At 46.0% G+C, this 22,102-nt stretch overlaps 1 protein-coding gene across 1 annotated transcript; it reads left to right on the top strand.

Annotated features, from left to right (window-relative positions):
- Positions 1 to 12,413: 12,413 nt before the first annotated feature.
- On the top strand, positions 12,414 to 12,956 carry LOC136543428 (PLAT domain-containing protein 3-like). Its single transcript, XM_066535880.1, has one exon. The coding sequence runs from the start codon at positions 12,414 to 12,416 to the stop codon at positions 12,954 to 12,956; it is 543 nt and encodes a 180-aa protein (XP_066391977.1).
- The last annotated feature ends 9,146 nt before the right edge of the window (positions 12,957 to 22,102 follow it).

Below are 22,102 nucleotides of genomic sequence, written 5' to 3'. Positions count from 1 at the left end.
CTTATATAGTTCGAGGGGTAGAATTACAAGTCGGTTAGATTTGAGAGATAACCAGAAAGTAATAATAGATTATAGGAATCATGGGATCATATGTATCCTAACAGATCTCATAGCATCTTCAGGATATCTTCCTAGTATCTTGCAGGAGGCGCCGAGCAGAGTCATGCCCTACAAGGCTTCATCTTGTGGGCTGGGCCGCCCCTAGGAGCGTAGCCCATGTGGTCTGCCGTGGGTATCTGGGGTCATACCCCCCACAATGATTGTCCACGTTAAACATGTTGACACGCGCTTACCACCACTTATATAAACCCGGTAGTCCATCATGTACCATGAAGGCCTCGATAAATCAACTTCACAACCAAGATCATACTTGATTAAGCAAATACATATCACATACATGAAGTTTGCACCGGAAATAATATTACAATAGCGTCACAAGTAATTAATACAAGTTCAGTATCAAATCCATTAGGTTAAAACAGCATAACTTTATAATGATTATCAAATCATAATTTTGAATCATATTGCTAGCTCTAATGACACCCTCCAACAAAAGCATAGATGAGAACAGATATAGAATAGCCGAGCCCACCGGCACTTAGTCACCACCTTCAGTAGACATAGCACTTCACCTGCAACAGGGTGGGATAAAACCCTGAGTACTCAATTGTACTCAACAAGACTTACCCGAGAGGAGAAAAATGAAGACTCCTATGATATGCATGGTTTATTTGGTGGAGCTAGTTGGATAGCATACTCTTTTGCAAAAGAGCTTACTATGTAAGTCCTTACTTTCAATATTTTAGTATCAAGTTTAGTGAAGCCAGTTATAGCTAAGTTTGCATCTATCCTATAATGATCATTTGATTAATAAGTATCACAGTAGTAACCATATTCAATTATCATGATCAACAGAACCATCATGTTTCATCAGTTACTACGACTACCGGACAATGACCAAGTTTCTCACTAACCGGGAGAGACGACGATTTGAATCGATTCCATCCAGCTGGGTAATCCCAAACACACACCCGTACGAGCCCATATTAGTTCACGTGGGTCACCATTCACTCCATTTGGCGGTGAGTCTGGACCATTTCACAAAACTCATGATCCTACATCCTCACATGAATTGCACGAAGCCCAAAGCCTGTAGCAAACATGGTCTTGGACCAGTCCCCTTCCTTCAAGCTCTCCTCCCAGCAATGCTAGCAGTCCAATATACTCAGCCCAAATGAGCTAATTGGCTTCACGGTCAACTATAACTCAGGCTCCTATTATGTGTTTGGTACCTTGAATCTCAACCAAGGTTCGACAACAAAGCGGTCCTTAAATGACATAGACGTGATCAAAGAATACATGCCTAGCAGGCATCAACAACAACCATAATAGCACCAGATCCCATCTGGTCTCCAGTTTCCATTATCACCTGGTTCTTTTCTACGATAGCAAATATAGCCAACCGTGTCAGAGTAGCCACCTATGTCTCGCAGGCGACAGGAATCACCCGACTTCTACTGGTCTAAGCATAGCTAAACAAAGAGCGACCTATACATACTAGTAAGGATATAGGTATATATTGTGGACAAGGTAAGACATGCAGCAATGGGTTTCAATTCAACTCCTATACTTAATGTACAATACAAAATATAAACTCAAGTGTATTTTAAAAGAGAGGTAGGAGGCTTAGAATGCTTCGGGGCTTGCCTGGGGTTCAACACTAGGTTAGTGTTTGTTAGATGATATTCGCTTGGCGAGCATGTAGTCCTGAGGTCCTCCCATCTTCTAGATCCGTTCACCAACATTGCCTTTTGGTTGATTTTAGCACCACGTTCTTCACCCTTTCATCATACATCTAGCATACCTATATAATATATGCAAAGATGCAATGCATGCATATGAGAAAGAGCAAAACTAAAACATCACGCGATTGCAAACAAAGACAAGTATAAGGTCGTAACAAAATTGACCTAGGCACATGGATGAATAAAGTGCCAACCAAACATCACATAATCATGTTATGCTAAGATAGCAATAAGACAACACCATAATATTTAGGGACAATTGTCTATTGGACATCCAAAGTGATGGTCCTTTGCTGGCGTACACCCACTTTGGAGCATTTTGCCATAGGACACTCTAGTTCATTGAAATTAGGCCACATGACACCACGGACCGGTTACAGCCAGTTGAGGAGAGAGAAAACTTTATTTTGGACATCTGGTGCCCCTGAACCACACTTGGGTCCACCCCCAACCTAGTTTGGTTGGACCCATAAGAACCGGCCCTGACCCGGCCATTAGGGTTAGGTCACATGTCATCCCTAATCCCACACTCCATTCCTCGCCACCCACTCGACTCTAGTGCTCCCCACACCACTGTCCACCCTAGTGTCCACCGCTGCTGACACCTCCAACCTCGGTCGTCATCCGCCGCCATGTGGGGCTGAGGATCTGGAGCACCCCCGTGACCCAAAGATGAAGTCCCCCAGCAGGAAGAACGTGCAGTGCCCTGGTTCTCCGCCTAGGGTTCCTCAATTGAAATGGATTCCAAAAGGGTGAGCTTTTTTGAACCCGTACTCTTTGGATTTGTATGCCTGTGGATGTGTTAGAAAGGTTGCGATTTGAAATCGTTTAGTTTGGTTCTTTTCCTTTGTTTTGATTTAGGATGGATCCGATGGCCACGTGTAGGTTGGCGATTAGAGTACCTGCCTATGTAGAGCAAAGACCAAATGGGCTCGATGATTATCATGTAACTGCTAACTACATGCGTGTGGTGGACAAGGATCTCTTCAATTGGATGGGTTTTCATGAGTTGCTTTGTTAGGAGATAGTTCATGGTCAGGATCAAGAACTGTAGGTTACTTTCTTTGACAAAACCAAGGATGAGAAAGTGTGCATAGATTCTGATTCTGCTCTGTTACATGCAATTGATGTGTATTGGGACTGTAGGAAGCTGCCACTGACTGTACAAGTTGTTGACATTGGTCCTTGTTTGTTACAGTCTCAGTTTTCTAGTGTCAATGCCTCTGTTGATAGTCAGTCTCTTATTAGCACACAACAGAGTCAGGTCAAATGTTTGCCACTAGCTATGATTTTGCCTGATGATATTCTAGTGCCAAATCCAGTAGATGATTATAATGCTGAAGCTGTTCATATTCCAGTGCCTAATCTAGTAGATGATCATAATGTTGAAGCTGTTCATATTCTAGAATGTGTTAGTAACCCTGATGTTGCTGCTGATACTGAGGTTTATAATCCTGATGTGGCTGCTAATTCTGATGTGGCTGTTAATCTTGATGGAGATGGTAATCCTAAGGTTGATGCTAATCCTGAAGGTGATGATAATAATGAGGATGATACTAATGCTGATGATGACTGGGGAGAGTCTGGTAAAATTAGGTATGTAGGAGTGGATGATGAGAAAGAGAAGTACAAGGATGTGCTAAATGATGATGGTGATTATGACTGTGATTACTATCCTGACACTGACCCAAAAGATGATGACCCACTAGTCATGGATGATGAGAGGGGCTATGAGGGTGTGGTGCATGTGACTGACATAGATAACCCTAAGATAGTTGTTGGTGTTACTTTTGAAGATGGTTTCTATTTTAAGAGGTGTATTAGGCAATACGCTGTGCTTAATGAAGTTGAACTTGTAGTTCCTTATAGTGAGTCATGGTGGTGCAGTGCACATTGTAAGGCCAAGAGGTGTAGGTGGAGGATTCATGCATCTCAGTGTTAAGATGGGAAGACATGGCAGGTATGTGTTGATTTCAGAGTTTGATTTAGTGTTTGATTCAGGTCTTAATGAAGTTGTATACTCATTGTTCACATTGTTTCCTTGTTTTACTTGTTTTACTGATGGGTGTAGATTAAGAAGTTACCACACAAGCATAACTGTGCCAGCACAAACAAAGTCCAAAGGAATTGTATGGCTACCAATCACTGGGTCAAGGACAGAGTTATAAACTGGCTCAGGGAGGATCCAACTCTTGGGGCTAAAGTTTTGAAGGAGAAGTTGGAGGAGAAGTACTGCATCCAGTTGAGCTACTACATTGTTTAGGACGGCCGGCAAATGGCCTTAGATGAGGTAATGGGTGCCTGGGAGGACATCTTTATACATGTGTTTTCTTGGAAGAGAGAGATAGAGAAGAGGAGTCCTGGTAGTGTTGTAGAGATTGAGTAGGAGGTTGTGCATAAGAAGAGAAGATTCAGTAGGATGTTTGTAGCACTGAAGCCATGCATTGATGGCTTCCTCCAAGGTTGTAGACCTTATCTAGGAATCGATTCCATAGTTTTGACAGCAAAGTGGAAGGGGCAGTTAGCAGCTGCAGAAGGGATTGATGGCCACAACTGGATGTTCCCAGTGGCCTATGGAGTATTTGGCAGTGAGACCAATGAGAATTGGGAATGGTTCATGAAGATGTTGCACAAGGCTATTGGATCCCCACCTGGTCTTGTTATTTTAACTGATGCAGGTATGTTTCCTTCATTGTTTGATGCAGTGTTACATTTAGTGTTTCATCCCATGCAGCCTGACATTGTTTTCTTTGTTGCTAACTACAGGTAAAGGAATAGATAAGGTTGTTACCAAGGTCTTCAGAAATGGTGTTGAGCACAGAGATTGCATGAGGCATCTTGTCAAGAATTTCTAGAAGAGATTTAGGGGAGAAGTGTTTGAAAGGAAATTGTGGCCTGCATCAAGGTGCTATAGATAGACAACCCATGATAGGCACTAGAATGAGATGCTCAAAGCATGCCCAAAGGCAACAACATGGCTGTTGGAAAATCACAAACAGCTATGGGTAATGTCCAAGTTTAGCACAACAAGCAAATGTGACTATGTCACCAACAACATAGCTGAGACCTTCAACAATTGGATCAGGGAGCTGAAGTCCTTACCTATTGTAGAACTCATGGACAAGATAAGATAGTTGATCATGGAGAGGTTTTGCACAAGGAGGCAGCTGGCCTCAAAGTTGTCTAGGTTCAAGATTTTGCCTCATGTCATGAAGGAACTACATAACAAGAGTAGAAATCTAAAGTACACTATTCACAAGAGTGGCCCAATGGTGGGAGAAGTAGGAGGAGTGAATAAGGACCTAGTCCAATGGAGGTTCATTGTTGATCTGGACAAGAAAGAGTGCACTTGTAGAGGTTGGCAATTAACTGGTCTACCTTGTGTGCATGCCATAGCTTTCATTCGCACAAGAAGAGTTGAATTAGAGGACTTTGTTGACCATTACTACTCTATAGAAATGTTCGAAGCAGCTTATGCAACTGTTGTGCCTCCTATGACAGGCAAGGAAGAATGGGAAAAGGTGGAAATTGTCTTTAAACTCCTTCCTCCTAAATGCAATAGAGCAGTAGGAAGGCCAAGGAAGAGAAGGATGGTTGGAGTTGAAGAGGGTGGGTCAACCAGCAAGGGCAAGAGAAGGTGTAAAAGGTGTGGTGGACTTGGCCACCTCTAGAAAACCTACAATGAAACTGTCCTAGACCCTGATGCACCACCAAAGAAGAAGAAAAGGACTTACAAGCCAAAAGTGGTTGAGATTATAGAAACCAAAGATGATCCATCTAAGAAGAGGAAACTATGTAGTAAGAAGAAGAAGAAGAAGAAGACAACTCTAGCTGAGCCTACACCTCCTGGTCAAACTATGCAGTAAGTGATCCATCTCTTGGCACTATTTTTTAGTTAGTTTAAAGGCATGACTAGTTTAAAACATGTTAACCACATGTTTCATCTTGCAGGGTTCCAAACTCCCCGGTCAATAGGAGCCAGGCCAAACAAGTGGCAGATAGCCCAAGGGCAGTGACTAGGAATCAGGCTACCTCAACGCTGACATCCAGTCCAAGCGCATGCACTAGGAGCAAGAGGGCCCTGATGGATGTCTAGGCACTGCAAGCAACATAGGAAGAGAAGAAAGATTTTGAATTCTGTGCTTTTGTGTGATTTTGTGTGCTTTTGAGCCACCTGTGCCATATGAACTTGGCAGAACTTAGTATTGTAATGTATTAAACATGGTATTGTAATCTAGCATATGAACTTGGCCGAACTAGGTAATATAGTGAACTTGGTAATGTATTCTTGTGAACTTGAAGGCTTGGTAATATAGTGAATTCAAGGCTATTGTTACTTGTTGTATGTTGCTGACCTTATTCAAGTTGGTCATGCTGAAAATTTATTAATCTGGGCAATGTCACATGACTGTATTTCTTTCATTTCACAAACATTACAAAGCTAAGTTCATGCGTGGTTATACAATAACATGCACATGGCAACAAAGCATACAACTCCGACAAACACACTGGCCACATTCATCCACCTAAGAACTCTCTGCTCTGCAGCTATTCTGCTCACATCAGCCCTCAGAGCTAGTACAACATTGTTCAGGTTCAACATAGAATTCTCCAAAGCCTTCAAGCTGGCCATCACTGCTGCAACATCCACGCCATCTCCTGCGCTCACTGGCTTCCACATGAAGAAACTGCACTATGCGTTGCCCTAATCACGCCGAAGAACACAACATTGGGATGAACCCTAGATCTAATTTGAAAATGCCAAAATGGACTAGCAAGAAATGCAAATAACTCACCCAGTCATGAGTCCTGCAAGTGTAGAACTGCTTGTCTAGGTTGTTTTGGGTTCTAGATGTCCGCTCCACAACCGTCGCCGTCCTACAGAAAGGGCACAATGGCTAAGCCTCTCTCGCTCCATGCGAACTTGTCTAGGATGAAGCACCTGAGCCTGTCGCCATATTCAACCAACCTCTACTTGCTTTTTCATGTTGACGATGCTAGCCCGCCGATGCCGCACCCGCGTGCCCGCCCACCACCGCCGCGCACGTGCACCCGCCCGCCGCCGCCACCGCTGCCTTTATCGTGGAGATGGGTGTGGCAAAACCGCCTGAAATAATGCACTTATGGAGGCGCTCGTCTTCCACCAGACACTAAGCACTCCGAAAGCAAGCTACAACGGGTGGTATCCGTCGGGCACACCCCAAGGGAGAACCCGAAAGATCCACATTTTTCCCCAAGGTCCAATAATGAGAACGAGTTACAATACTTAATACATTTCATACATCCAGAGTTCTTAGAAATTCATTATTACATTGCCAAATGTCAGAGTGCGGAATATTAAATAGCGAAATTAAAAATAAACATCTAGCGATAAAGAACAAGGATCCGTCTGTGCCCACCAGAAGAATCCTCCACACAAAGGTACTCTTCAAGCATTACTTACAACAGGGGTAAATAAACCCTGAGTACACAATGTAGTCGCAAGACTTATCCGACTAGTGGGAATAGCTTCCTGACTCCAAGGGATATGTAAAGCTTTATGGTATGCTGGTTTCCTTTGTTTGCAGAAAGCAATACTAATAGTGAGTCCTTATTGATGTTATTATTAATAGCCGTATTAATTTATTATCTAGCCATTCTATATAAGCACATGTTCTACTTTCAAGCAATAGTTGAGCAATCAGTTCCATTTCATCAGCTTCCATCTTTTAGTTCTTACTACAATGTTAAACCGTAGACAAGGTGTACCGGATCACTCGGCAATTCACGAATCAATGCACCCAGCTGGGTACCTCAAAAACACATGTCCCGCTTGTACCCTAGGCACAAGTAGGACCAACCCATCACCCTCCTGTCCTAGGATCTAGGTCCCCGTCTAAACTTGGACTCCAAGCTCCCACTTCTAAGTCCCATACTTAGTGCGGTGCAAGGACCTCCACCATCCCCGCCGCCAATCAGTCGGTCCGGAAAGAGCTGTAACCCATGACAAGAGAGCAACAAGTCTTTTCTGCGCCCATACCCAAGTATGTGCTAGGGATAATAAGTCTGTGACTTGCCTAGAGCCTTATGCAATGGCCGGTCCTTAACCGACACAGACAGGAAAAAAGTGTAACCAAGCTATGCACTGTTGGACGCAGGACACAACCTCTTACACCCACCAGTACCCAAACCACGTCCCTACCCGGTCACCACTTTTCCTTTCCACCATTTTATCATGAGTGATCATAATTATCACCTATTGTGAGTAACGACAGGTTACTCACGCTATCGAAATTCTAAGCATAGCAGCTACTCGACCTATACTAGTAGGACTCTTAGGTACATATATTTATGCATGTAGTTTCCATAAAATACCTGAAACGTAAATGCACATCATATATATATTCAGTGATCAGTAAAAATATGGGTTATGCACCGGGGCTTGCCTTGGGCAGGCGATGGGTTAGCAAAGTCAGCACCAAAAAGCTCTAGGGTTCCCTCCTGCATGACGATCTCCTCCTCGTACTCCTCAATGACCTCTTTATAATCCTGTTCGTCCACAGGCATGAACTCTACCAACTCGTGATCTACATGCATGAAATGATGATGCAACGCTTAGTAATACGGCAACAGCAGCTCTTAAAATAAAATACATTTATCAAGTTACTAAGCTAGTCCTACCGACTAAGGTGCTAAGTTACCTACTATTACCACTAACAAGTATGAAGCATGACATATATTATCTTATCAACTAAAGGTATTCTTACTCCTAATACCGATTTATTCTATATATGATAAAACAAGGGTACTAGCTATTCTATTTATCAATATACTCTAGTGCTACAAAAATTACAGTGAGTACATAATAATCTACTGAACCTACTATAAAACTTTCATGGCTAAAGCTATCATCAATTTGCCACAAAAATTCCCACAAATATTATGCTACATAATGCTAAGCTTTCTAAATTGAATTTATCAACATATCATGATCATAGCTAATTATAAACTAACTACACTAACAGATAGGTAGTATTTTTGTGAACCTAATAAATTTTGTTTCATTATTTTTGGACATCTACAAGATTTACTACATTTTATCAAAGTTCAGCTCAAAACTAAATTGAATAAGCATTTACCAATTTACTGGAAAATGAAAACCAAATTCCACCGTGTGGCCTAGAGCGCGGTGGCTTGGCCCAGTCCGGCACAAACACGCGCGCGCATGCGGTGCACTGGCCCGGCCCAACGTGGGCTCGGCCCATCTGCGCGACGGCGGACCACGACGGGGAGGCCCGCGTGCTTTGGCTGTTTTACGAAAACGACCCTGACCAACCGACGAATCACCCTGAGACCCATGGCACTATTCCTATAGTCGGCTATTTCATAGATAACCCTCGGAATAAGCTGTCTTCGCAATGGTGAAACCCTCGGCACCCGCGCGCGCGCACTAGCGCTGGCACAGGGAGGTTACGCCGGCCAGACCGGTCCCTCCCCCCCCCCAAATGCGAGCCGATGCTCACCTAGGCGTAAACCCAAAGTGATGGCTGGCGACACGGCGAACGAAGATGCTGTCCCGAGCTCCCTCCCCGACGACGGACTCCTCCCTGCAACGACGGCCACGTTCCTATGAGTCAAGGCACAGACAATGTGAACGAGCTCAAGGATGGACATCAACGACTCACCCCGAACCTACCAGACGTGGTGGATTGACCGAAGACGGACCGAGCCGAGCTGGCCGCGTGCGCACAGACGGTGCGGTGGCGTGCGACGGTGGCAAGGCTGCGTCAGATGAGGCTAAACGGTGGTAGCAATTCGGCAAAGATGCGCATGGTGATTAGCAGGTGGAGATGAAGCTAGCGGTGCAAGGAATTGACACGAGCTGCACTAGATAGGGCGCTTGCCTTCGATGCAGACCGACACGGTCTTATTGACCCGGTGGAATGGCAACTCCAAATTGGAGCACGGTGCGGCGAGGCTCGCTGCAAGGTGGGGTCAGGTGGCTGGCTGGCTACTCAGCGGAGCCAAGGACAGGGTTAATTGGATTGGGGTGGCTCCACTGCGGCGAATTTAGAGAAGTGGGTACGGCGACCACAGCGCTAGAGAACAGGGGAGACAGGCATGGCGTGGCTTGTCGCTGCCGTGGCGGGACGTGGCTATCACTTCGGTGCTCAATCGCATACGTCTATAGGCGAGGGTAAACAGCCAACGCGTTCAGGACGGTGGGCCGCACGGCCACAATTTACAAACCGACAATGGCGGCTCGGCTATGCACGCCGCTGTGGCATGGCGCCAATCAGAGGAGACAGTAGCGCAGCGTCGTCGGGTGCCGACGTGATGGCAAGGCATACAAGGCAAGGCGACGTGATGGCAAGGCATACAAGGCAAGGCGACGTGCGGGCAATGCCAAATGTGGCCATGCGCTCACGGCACCGCACAGACGAGCGCGAAGCGGCAGGGCAGAAGGCGAACGCGACGGCATGGTAGAGCGCACGTGGTGACTTCGCGCAAACGGCCAAGGCCATAGCAGCGCAGTGGCATGACGCGTGGGGTCAGCGACATGGCGAAGCGGCTACAGCGGGCTGGCCAGAACAGCGGACCTGCGGCCACGACGGTGGTGGCCGAGCGGCCAGTGCACGGTAACGGCGGTGCGGGTCCATGTGGCTGGGCGCGTACGTGTGCGAGCGTGAGCGCGAGCTAGGGCGTGGTAACGGGTGATAGTGGCCCGCAGCGCGGAGCCAGCGGCCAGCCCGGCCAGCATGGTGGCGCCCGTACGTCGTGCGAGCGCATGCGCGTCGGCGGCCGGCGCGGTAGTGCCGAGGGACGAGCACGGTGACCACGCCCGGATGCAGAAACCGTGTTGTGCACGCTTTTTAAAGCGTCCCAAAAACTCACCTCAAAGCTTCGATCGCTAAACCAACTATTTTACACTCAAGATGGCATGTCAAGCTACTAAAATAAACCCTAAACCCATGCCACCACTTAACCCGATCCTCCTATAAAAATTCCCGAACTTTGCTTCGTCGATCAATTTTCCGACTTAAGAAAATGACTAAGTTTTCGTTTGGATTCGCGTCGAATTCGATTTCCATGCTATCAAGTATGCTAGTTTGTGAATCCCATTCTCGACCACAAGTATTTCATCGTCGCCTATAAAGCTAGTACTACTAATTATATAAGATTTACAAAATGGGTACATTAGAGTACCGGCAGTGTTATCATAAGAATCACTGCCGGTTAGCAATAAACCACCAGTGATATTCATAAATGGCACTGCCGGCTTGAGCCCCAAACCGATAGCGTTAGATTAGCTATGACTGCCGGTTCTTGTCACAACCGGCAGTGATTCTTACGATAACACTGCCGGTTGAATCATAAACCGACAGTGATGTTCGCGGTTACACTGCCGGATGGTCTCATGAACCGGTAGTGTTGGTGGACCTGAATTCTGCTGGTTTTAGTAAAGAATCGGCAATGAAGTTGAAGAACACTGCCGGTTTGTAGGAACCGACAGTGATAGCTAATCCTCATCACTGCCGATATGGTTGTGTAGGTTCAAAATTCATTAGTGATGGGGGTGTTTTGAAGCGGCAGTGGATGCATGGTATTTGTTGCCGCTGCTTGGAGGATGTGGTATTACCATAGCCTGATATGAAAATGATACACATGTATCCACACGTACTATTGTTTACTGTATTTCACTAATGCTGCTGCTGCTGTCGAGTGCACGGCTTTGAATGATTTCATTGTTGCTGTAGAAGGATATAATGTAGATGGATAATGATCTAAGCTAGCGCTTTTGCATGTGCATGCATTCTGGACGAGCAGCCACGCTGTTGTGATACAGGTCCACACGTACGGCCAGTGGCAAGCACGTGATCCGCGTTCTATTGCGATGTCGCTATATCGCGCAAGCGTACGTACGAACGACGACGGGGACCTAGCTAGGTTGCTGCCACCGATTGTGCAGTGCAGCAGTGGCCACCTAGTCTACACGTGATCCAGGTTCCGCGATGCATGGGCCGTCGACAAAAACGAGGGCGATTGCCGGAGGTGCGTGCGTGTGCTTGATATCCTGCCATAGTATGGAATTGTCGTCGTCTCATCCATGCCCGAATTGCATGTATACGTAGTCGGTAGTCACCTTCGTCAAAATGCATAAGTTCGCCAAGCGACATATATATATATATATGTGAGCTATAAATATACAATCGATCATGCCCGTGGGACACGTGATCTTCTACATTCGGCCGACGAGGAACACGTCGGCCGGCGATGACTGGACACGAATTATATATTGAATTAATTTGGAATTGTGGCACGCATGCACGAACGACCTCGATGGGCCACCGAAGATATATAAACACCCGTCCGCCCTGCGATATTTTATGCACGGACTTTGCCTATAAATAACACCTGGCCCCCGCCCGGCCTTAGCATCATAAAATCAGCTACTAGTCCTCCTAGCCTTTGTATACCAAGTTAAGATATAGCTGTCTCCACCCACTCGTCGCTAGCATGAAGACTAGGTCGGCTTGGACGAACATTACTGTCCTCTGTCTCGTCGCCCATCTTCTTTGCTGCTGTCTCCTAGCCGCTGCAAGCGGTCGTGTTGGGGCTACAGCTGGAATGACGACGAGCAGCAGCGAGGCTCAACAACGACGACTCGACGGCGACGACCTAGCTGCTGCTGCTAACAACATCACTACTACTACCACCACCTCAGCTAACAGCATATGCACTTACGTCATCGTGGTGAAGACAGGATCCATGCAGGCCGCCGGAACCGACGCTCGCATCTCCGTGAAATTCCAAGCCCCGGTCGGCCGAGGCGCGCTGGACATCCCGGACCTCGAGTCCTGGACCCACAGCAACGCCGACCCCTTCGAGAGGGGCAGCGTGGACATCTTTTACGGCGGCAACGCGACGTGCTTCGACGCGTGCAGGATGCGGCTCGAGTCCGACGGCACCGGCCCTTACCCCGGCTGGTACGTCGAGTCCGTCTTCATCCAGGCGATTGCGGATTCCTGGATGGATGAATACAGTAACCTGCTCGAGGTGAATCAGTGGCTGGCCGTCGATGAACCACCGTACCAGCTCTTTGCTGAACGGGATGTCTGCAACCCCACCCGGACTGGCACCGGCTCCGGCGCCGGCGCGGCAGTAATGTAATGGACGGCCGGCCGGCGTTTGGATGTACGAATAAATCTTAATTCCTATCCAGCTAGCTCCGACCCGATCCTCACTGTCTGCAGGTGTTGTTGTTTGTGTTACGGCACTACGGGATACAGTAGATTTGCCGAGTGTCAAGGACACTCGGCAAACGCCCAAAAACACTCGGCAAATACTTTGCCGAGTGTTACACTCGGCATACAGCACACGGCATTGATTTGTCGGCAAACAGTAGTTTGCCGAGTGTTTTTCATCGGGCACTCGGCAAACAGTTTGCCGAGTGTCAGTAAACACTCGGCAAAAATAAACTCTCGGCAAAAAAAATTGACGGGATGGAACGGCGATGTCGATTTTGCCGAGTGCACGACGGAAAACACTCGGCAAATTTTCTCAACTTTGCCGAGTGTCAGAACTAAAACACTCGGCAAAGTTTCCAAAGTTTGCCGAGTGTCCGAACTAAAACACTCGGCAAAGTTTCCAAAGTTTGCCGAGTGTCAGAACTAAAACACTCGGCAAAGTTTCCAAAATTTGCCGAGTGTTAGAACTAAAACACTCGGCAAAGTTTCCAAAGTTTGCCGAGTGTTAGAACTAAAACACTCGGCAAACTTTCCCAAGTTTGCCGAGTGTCAGAACTAAAACACTCGGCAAACAAGCTCCAGCGGTCAGATTTTATGGTTACTTTGCCGAGTGTCAGAACTAAAACACCGGATATGCGCTCGGCACCACCACGGAGGCACCTACATCATCAAGCATGTGACTTATGAAAAAAGAAATTAAGCGTAATTAATCTCAAATAAAGTAAGTATCAACGTTCTTTGCTTACACTCATGAATTGGTCCTTGGTCAGGTTCATTGTCCTTGCCTCTTCTTTTTTAACCTTCATGGTTCTGTATTGAGCGTAGAACTCGATGATGGCCTGGACGCGCGCCTCGTAGTGCATGTCCTTCACGAGCTTCTTGGCGGCTTGTTCAGAGACGGACTTCGCCTTGGCCTCGAATCCCTCCTGGCATCTGTAGAAGTCCTGCATATAGAGGCGATGTATAAAGTTATTATTTCAAGAATGTCCAGTGAAGGTGATGTATTGAGCAATGTAGTACGAGGAATACTTACCCATAGCTCGCCCTTCACCCGCTCCGCTATGTTGGTGAATCTCCTGCGATCACGATCAGAGACGTCGGGGGCGGCGACGTAGTGGTCCCACGTGTAGGCCGGCTCCCGCTGTCCGGCGTACACCACCAAGCCAGGGAAGTGTTCCCTGCACAAAAGGCCAAGGATGCCGTTGACCTTGCGGTTGTGATCACCCCCACTGAGCTTAATCCAACTCCTGCACAAGTGATTAATATAAATTATTAGTTTCTTTTATAATTTTCAACATATCAAAATTATTGCGAATATTTAAAGTTACTTACCTGGTCCCTGTCGGTTTAATCAGCGGGCGTTTATGCTCAGGTATCGGACGCCTCGGGAGGGACGAGGGACCTCGCAACCAGATCTTGGACTGGGCATCCCCTGCCTCCTCCCCCTCTCTCTCCCCCTCCTGCTCCTGCTCCTGCTCCTGCTCCTCCTCCTCCTCCTCCTCCTCACCAGAGGCGTGTGCGGAAGGTACCTCCTCCTCCTCAGACGTCGGGGGGTTAGGTTCAGGCGACGGGGTCCTCGCCCTACCCTTCCGTCGACCCCTCTGCCTCTGCCTCTGCCTCTGTCTCTGCTCCTGCTCCTGCTCCTGGTCCTGCTCCTCCTCCTCCTCACCCCTGCCTCGAGGCCTACCTCGACGCCTCCCAGAAACTGACCCTGGCCCAGAACCTGAACCTGAACCCCTCCCTACAGCGGCGATTCTCTCGCAAATCGCCGCGAGCTTCCTCGTAGCGCCCACCATTGCTCAATTACCTGCAAATAAAAAGAGTAAACCAATCAGCACAGATAAACAAAACATACTTAGAAAGATATGATAAATAATAAATAAATTAGTATGACTCATACATGTATTAGAAATAATCGTCATGATCGGGATTAGCTGGATCATAAGTCTCATCATCACTATCACGCATGTCGATATAATCATGCCCGTGCTCCGAAGGAGGAATGTCGTGATCACTGTCATTGCCTAATTGTAATCGCTGAAGTAGTTCTAAGTCCTTCTCATTCTGAACCTCGTCCACACCAACAGAACGGCACGATGGCCGACAACCACATCCACACCAACAGAACGGCACGATGGCCGACAACCACATATAGCTCACAAGAAAGCAAATAATTCATGGTTTATCCTTTTCTAATTTCTAAAAAAAAGTCATATCACCTCTATAGACATCCTACTACCTAATGTCAATATTTTATAAGTTTCTCAGAACTTTAAACAGACAAAGGTGTAAGACAAGGGGACCCCCTATCACCCATCCTTTTCAATCTAGTAGCTGATTGTTTAACTAGAATGGTCATCAAAGCACAGCAAAATGGAGTGTTCACTGATAGAACACATTATTCCTCATGGTGTGGCCATCTTGCAATATGCAGATGACACAATCATATGTCTTAAGCATGAAATGGAAGGAGCTGTTAATATGAAATTTCTACTGTACATGTATGAAATGATGGCTGGATATGTAAAAGCAAGAAAAAAGGTGGCTTGGGATTAAGAACTTGAGGAAAATGAATATCAGTCTTTTATGCAAATGGTGGTGAAAACTAGAAAGAGAAGAGGGTTTATGGCAAACAATTATCAAACATAAGTATTTGAGGAAGGACAGTATCTTTAGTGTTTCTCACAAGTTGACTGATTCTCCTATTTGGTATGATCTGTTGAAAATCAAAGATGTTTATTTACTAGGGAGAGAAATACTGCTACTCAACCATGTCAGCACAAGACATATAAGGTTAAGAAATACATACTGAGAATGTACAGACTGAACTACTGCTACTTAACTGTGATCACTCTTATTAGGTTACATTAAGACACAAGGAATAGGACCAATATTGATCAATATGAACAATAATTGTCTTACTGAAACTAATGCATTGCTTGGCCATTCCAAATAACATGCGCTAGCAGCAGCCACATTTAACATCTCCCCAGCAAGGGCTTCATTCAGTTATTGATATTTCTATTCACTTGAAAACGCAATGATTTTTCTTCTCTTGCATAACTTGATTCATCAAAAGAAAACATACTTCACAATGGGATGCCAGACAAGCATTTCAAAAATAGAGATGCAGCCGCACCATTCCTGAAATATTAACTCATCTTTCTACAAAACTAAAGTTTTGGATTTCTACATGGGCATGATATGGTAGTTTTACTGATTCCACGTACTATTCGGAAAAGAATAATGCTACAGTACCTATTCTCTGCAACTAAAAATTACCGAAGGGCATCTTGTGCTGTATCCTCAGGCACTGTGTACTACTGAACCTATTCTCTTTGAGCTATGTGAATGCAAAGATGCCTCTGTTGAGAGAATTAAAAGTGGAGAAGTTCAAGTTACATTTAGACGTTAGGGCTTCCTTACCAGCAACGACGAGAAGGTGAGGACGAATTCGACTCGATTCCGTTCCGATTCCCGCTCCGCTCGGTGGCCTCGCCGCCGCGGGCGCCGTCGGTGTGGGGGGGGTGGCGCCGCCGGGTGGAGCCGCCGCGGGCGTGGCGCGCCGGGGCCCGGAGGGCGACGCCGAGGGGCGCGGCCACGCCGCCGGTGTGTGTGTGTGGGGGGGGCGGTGGCGCCGCCGGGTGGAGCCGCCGCGGGCGTGGCGCGCCGGGGCCGGGAGGGCGACGCCGAGGACCGGGAGGGCGCCGCCGGGGGATGGAGCGGGGGCGGGGACGCCGGCGGGGGGAGGCGGCGGGCACGCCGGCGGGACGGGGTCGCGTGGTCGCGGCGTGTGTCTGTGGCGTGTGTGCGTTGTGTGCGTGTGTGTGGCGTGCAGTGAAATGAGGGCGCCGCCGGGGGATGGAGCGGGGGCGGGGACGCCGGCGGGGGGAGGCGGCGGGCACGCCGGCGGGACGGGGTCGCGTGGTCGCGGCGTGTGTCTGTGGCGTGTGTGCGTTGTGTGCGTGTGTGTGGCGTGCGGGGAAGCGCCGGGTTAACTGTTAGGGGGTATGCCGAGTGCCCGCGATCTGGCACTCGGCATAGCTCCTTTTTTATTTTTTTTATTTTTTCAAAGGGTCTACTCGCGCGGCAGTGGGCCTACACCAAGACTTTGCCGAGTGTTTTCTACAAGACACTCGGCAAAGAGATACTTTACCGAGTGTTATATAGAAACACTCGGCAAACTACGCTAATATTTTATGTATACCTTTAATAGCTTCTTTTAGTAACTTTTTTCCTATATATTTTGAAAAAAAACTTGTCAAATTCACTCAAAATGCATATTTGTTTTTTCTACTAATATTATTTCATTATTTCATGCAGTTATAGCTCAAAATTAATTTATATCAACTAAAATTCTATAATTGCAATTAATAAATAAAAAATATCAAACAGATCCATTAATTTGTCAAAATTTGACATGAACTAATCTATGTTGTGTATTGCCTATACAAAAAAATTTGAACTCAAACCCAATTAAAATGTCACTTGGACTCTAAATCTTATCGGATCCTTCTAAGTTCTACGAATTTTCTCCGAAGATGCTTCCGTTTGTAAGCATCATACGTCACAAATTATGCGAAACATTCTCAATTTTTTACCACAGCCTCCACATATGATATCATGACATCTTGACAAATCTCGTGATTTTCAGACTTCGTTTGGTTTTGGTAGAATTTTAAAATCATTCGAACACACGTTCGTGGTCGTGTTTCCTGAACAAAATGTTCGAAATTTCTTTTCATTTCCTGTATGAGACATCAATCCGGATTCAATGACATGAATATGATTTTTCCACTCATTTTATTCTATTATTTCAATCACTTGCAGTTCAAATTTCGTTTAAATCAATAAATTACTCAAAATGAAATTAATTCACTAAATATAGCAAACAGACCAAGAAATAGACCAAATTTTAACATGCAGTACAAAATGTCGTATGTGGGGAGTAGAAAAATTGTGGAGGGCCGAGGGGGGAAAAATTATTTTTCATTCGCCGAGTGTCTCCATAAACACTCGGCAAACCAATACACTTCACCGAGTGCCGGAATAAAACACTCGGCAACTCAATACTTCCCCGAGTGTCTCTAACGGACACTCGGCGAAGTACTAACGGCCGGCACGCCACCCAGCAGAACGGCGCACGGGCGGGTCACGTGGTGGTTATTGCCGAGTGTCCCCTAGAGGCCGAGTGTTGACACTCGGTAAATAATAGATATGCCGAGTGTAATAGTATGCCGAGTGTCTTGGAGTATACACTCGGCAAATGTTATGTTTGCCGAGTGCTCGATATAATGCACTCGGCAAACAGAAAACACTCGGCATTCTCACCGTTTCCCGTAGTGCGGTGCCTTATATATTTGCATTGTTTTTTATCTATGAGCACCGTACCCACAAGTAGCTAGCAGTATAAAAAATACCCTTATATATGACGGTTTACTTTTGTCACAAACAAGCAAAAATACGTCACTGATAGCTTACCATGACGATCGGAAAAAACATCATGTATTCCGCGTCATACATTTGTTCGCCCAAATTGAGTCGTCATAGATTGACATTTGAGTTCGTCATGGATTAATTGTCCGTTCACTACCCCAGATCACGACAATACTGCCGGTTCAAAACACCCCATCACTGCCAGATTTTGAACCGGCACAACCATATCGGCAGCATAGTTATTAGGACCGGACCGGACATCGAACCGGTGAGGCCATCGGTTCAATGGTTCACTGGTCCAACCGTTAAGAACCGGTTGAACCGCCGGTTCGATTATTTTGGACCGGATGAATTGAACCGTTCATAAATACTTAAAACCGGTGTAATATAATGATATATAATAAATAATTTTTAGGAAAATATATAATAAATAATTAGCAACATATATTTGATCACATATACAAATAAGATGATAAAACACAATTATATAACTTGCTTCCCACTAATCTACACACGCACTCCGAGACATCGGTGCTCTAGAGTTGTTTTACCAGATATTTAAACCATATGTATAAATAATATATGGAGCACTTACAAATTGGTGCAAAAATGACTAGAATAGTAATTCAAATATTTACTATTGGAAACAATCTCGAATGCTAAAATAGAGTACACCATTGCGCAGAGCTCGTTGAGATAATCAAAATACATATATTATTTGTTCAATTTGAAGCTCATTTTAAAAAGTTATGAAATTTCGAAATTTAAAAGGCACGTCATCTCACGCCAGCACTACCAAAAAGTCAAAGGAGCCAGGAGCAACCGACAACACCTCCACGCATGCCATTCAAATTCCAAAGTGAGCAGCAGCAGTGCAGGCCCACCGGTGGCAGGTGCAGGCGCTCCACCAGCTTGGATAGGACCACGTGTCCATGGCTCCACGCTGCACAACCAAACTGCTTGCGCGGCATCAGACCGGGGCGGTTCACATGGAACCGGCCGGTTCACCGGTTCCGTAAAAAACTGGCCGGTTCAACTGGTTTTTAACGGTTCGATTGTACAGACGGTCTTTTAAGTGAACCGGACCGGTCTAGGCTCTGGTTCGGTCTTTTAGCGGTCGAACTGCCGGTCCGGTCCGGTCCTAATAACTAGGATCGGCAGTGATGAGGATTAGTTATCACTGTTGGTTTCTACAAACCGACAGTGTTCTTCAACTTCACCGCCGGTTCTTTACTAAAACCGGCAGAATTCAGGTCCACCAACACTGCCGGTTCATGAGACCACCCGGCAGTGTAACCGCGAACATCACTGTCGGTTTATGATTCAACCGGCAGTGTTATCGTAAGAATCACTGCCGGTTGTGACAAGAACTGGCAGTGATAGCTAATCTAACGCTACCAGTTTGGTGCTCAAGCCGGCAGTGCCATTTATGAATATCACTGGCGGTTTGTTGCTAACCGACAGTGATTCTTACGATAACACTGTCAATGCTTTAATGTACCCATTTTGTAAATCTTATATAATTAGTAGTAAATCTTATATAATTAGGTGATCTATTCTGCTGGTGCTTTAATGTACCCATTTTGTAATGATGCGAGAAAGCTGTTTACAAGACAGCATGTAGGTTAGCATCGCATATGGTAGTTATTTAGTTAATGCAGAAAGCCATGAACTAGTCTGAGCTGTCCAATACATCCAAGTTATGAATTTGAAATGCTACCCATTGTGTTTCCAGAATGATGTTTCCATCTTTTATATGTGCTGCTTTTTTTCTCGGCCTTACTAGCAAGCAATTACTGAGTAAATTTGTGTTTCCTTGGTACCGTTTATGTTTATTTATTTATGCTGGAAAATGCATTTAGCCATATGTAGTAGGGGAGGTCATGTCTCGGAAATGTTTGAACTGAGAGCTTTGTCACATTAAGCTGAAAGGTTGGTTACTTGCATTTGCTTTGCCCATCGTGTAGAAGCTGAATCATGAATGTATTCTATTCAGCTCTAGGCATGTTACAAACGTGCAGAAGCTGAATCATGAATGTATTCTATTCAGCTGTAGCCATGCTACAAACGTTGCATGCATCAGAATGTTCTATCAGTTAAAGCTAAAAAGCTTGACCTGCTTGTGATAGGAGACTTTAGGCAAAAACAGAGAGCTTGTTTCTGAAAAGGAGAGCAGTTATTAGTGCTTCAGATATGTGTTGGAGTTGTTCCAAATTCACTCCAGGATATAGGCCAGGCTTCTGACGGAGCGAAGCGGAGGCCTGTCGCCGGAGGCTTGGGCCGGAGCGTAGCGGAGTCTGAAGCCGGCCCATCGGGTCTCGCCCCTGTGTTCGGGGGGGTGCGGGGGGGCGGAGCCCCCCGCGGTACGGTACGGTATATACACCCTTGCTAGGGTTTCGTGGAGACTTGATTCTCTTGTAAGCCGCCATAGGCGTGTAACCCAAAACTCTTGAGATAGTGAGATTGTTGCTGGCTGGTGCCCGTGGTTTTTCCCCTTCACATCGGAGGGGTTTTCCACGTTAAATCGTGTGTCTCCTCTGTGGCTTGATTCTTTACTTCATACTCTTATACGTCGTTCATAACAATATGTACATGTAATATTTGTTTTCTCTTGTCTATTTGGAGAGATAAAGCTGTCCCATTAGTATTCACAAATTTGGCTATGTCCAATATTTGGTGAGGCCTCCGTAAAGCGTGGCGAGTGCTGCCTCCGCCGCTCCGCGCGTGTCCCTGATGTGGCAACCCGAGCTCTCATGACTTCCTCTTCCAGATCCGCTCCCAGACATACTTCCTCTGCCTCCACGCTTCGTCGTCGGCATGCTGCAGTGTTGGCCGCGGAAAGCCGGAAACCGACCAACTCGCCGAGGTGCGTGTTTTGATTTGTTCGCACTCGATGTTTTCTTTTCTTAAATAATTTTTCTAGAACTCAAGAAGAACAGTATAATATTTTACTGAATCGTACTGTCTTTGATTCCGCAATGTTTCCTCCACTGTAGTCCACATGGCGTAATAGCCTAGCTTCTCTTTGATTCAGAAAGATATTAGTTGTTCCCTAATCCCAATGAGTGTGGATTAGCTGCCAAGATTATTGTCATGTTTGGATCCAGAAATAGACAGATACGTTTCTAGCCTAAGAGATGTTTGGATACTTTAGCACAGCTAGAGGTTAGAGTTAGTTTCTAGCTCAGGACTAGCCCTGAACTAACTCTAGCCTAAGAGATGTTTGGATACAAGGGTTAAAATGATAATGGCCCTGTTTGGATACTCTAGCACTGCTAGAGGTTAGAGTTAGTTTCTAGCTCGGGACTAGCCCTGAACTAACTCTAGCCTAAGAGATGTTTGGATACAAGGGTTTAAATGATAATAAATGTGCTTTCTAAATTATTGGTGCGGGTGAAAGTAGAGAGAAAACAGTGGACCCTACCTCAAATAGCCCCAACTAGCCCAAATAATCACCTCTTTGGGGGGATAGTTTTTTAGGGTGGGCTAGTTGCAAATAACCCACTCTAGCCCTCCTGTTTGGCTACTTTAGGGCTAGTTGAGCTCCAACTAGCTCAAACTAGCTCTAACCCATGGATCCAAACATGGCCAGTAAATGTGCTTTCCAAATCATTGGTGCGGGTGAAAGTAGAG

This window comes from Miscanthus floridulus, chromosome 3 (genome assembly GCF_019320115.1).
Source record: "Miscanthus floridulus cultivar M001 chromosome 3, ASM1932011v1, whole genome shotgun sequence".
NCBI classification, from domain to species: domain Eukaryota; kingdom Viridiplantae; phylum Streptophyta; class Magnoliopsida; order Poales; family Poaceae; genus Miscanthus; species Miscanthus floridulus.
Note: the sequence above shows the minus strand (reverse complement) of the source record. Positions and strands in the feature narration are given on the sequence as shown.

Excerpts from the sequence above, each read along its gene's own strand:
- LOC136543428 (XM_066535880.1), top strand. The coding sequence starts at position 12,414 with ATGACGACGAGCAGCAGCGAGGCTCAACAACGACGACTCGACGGCGAC.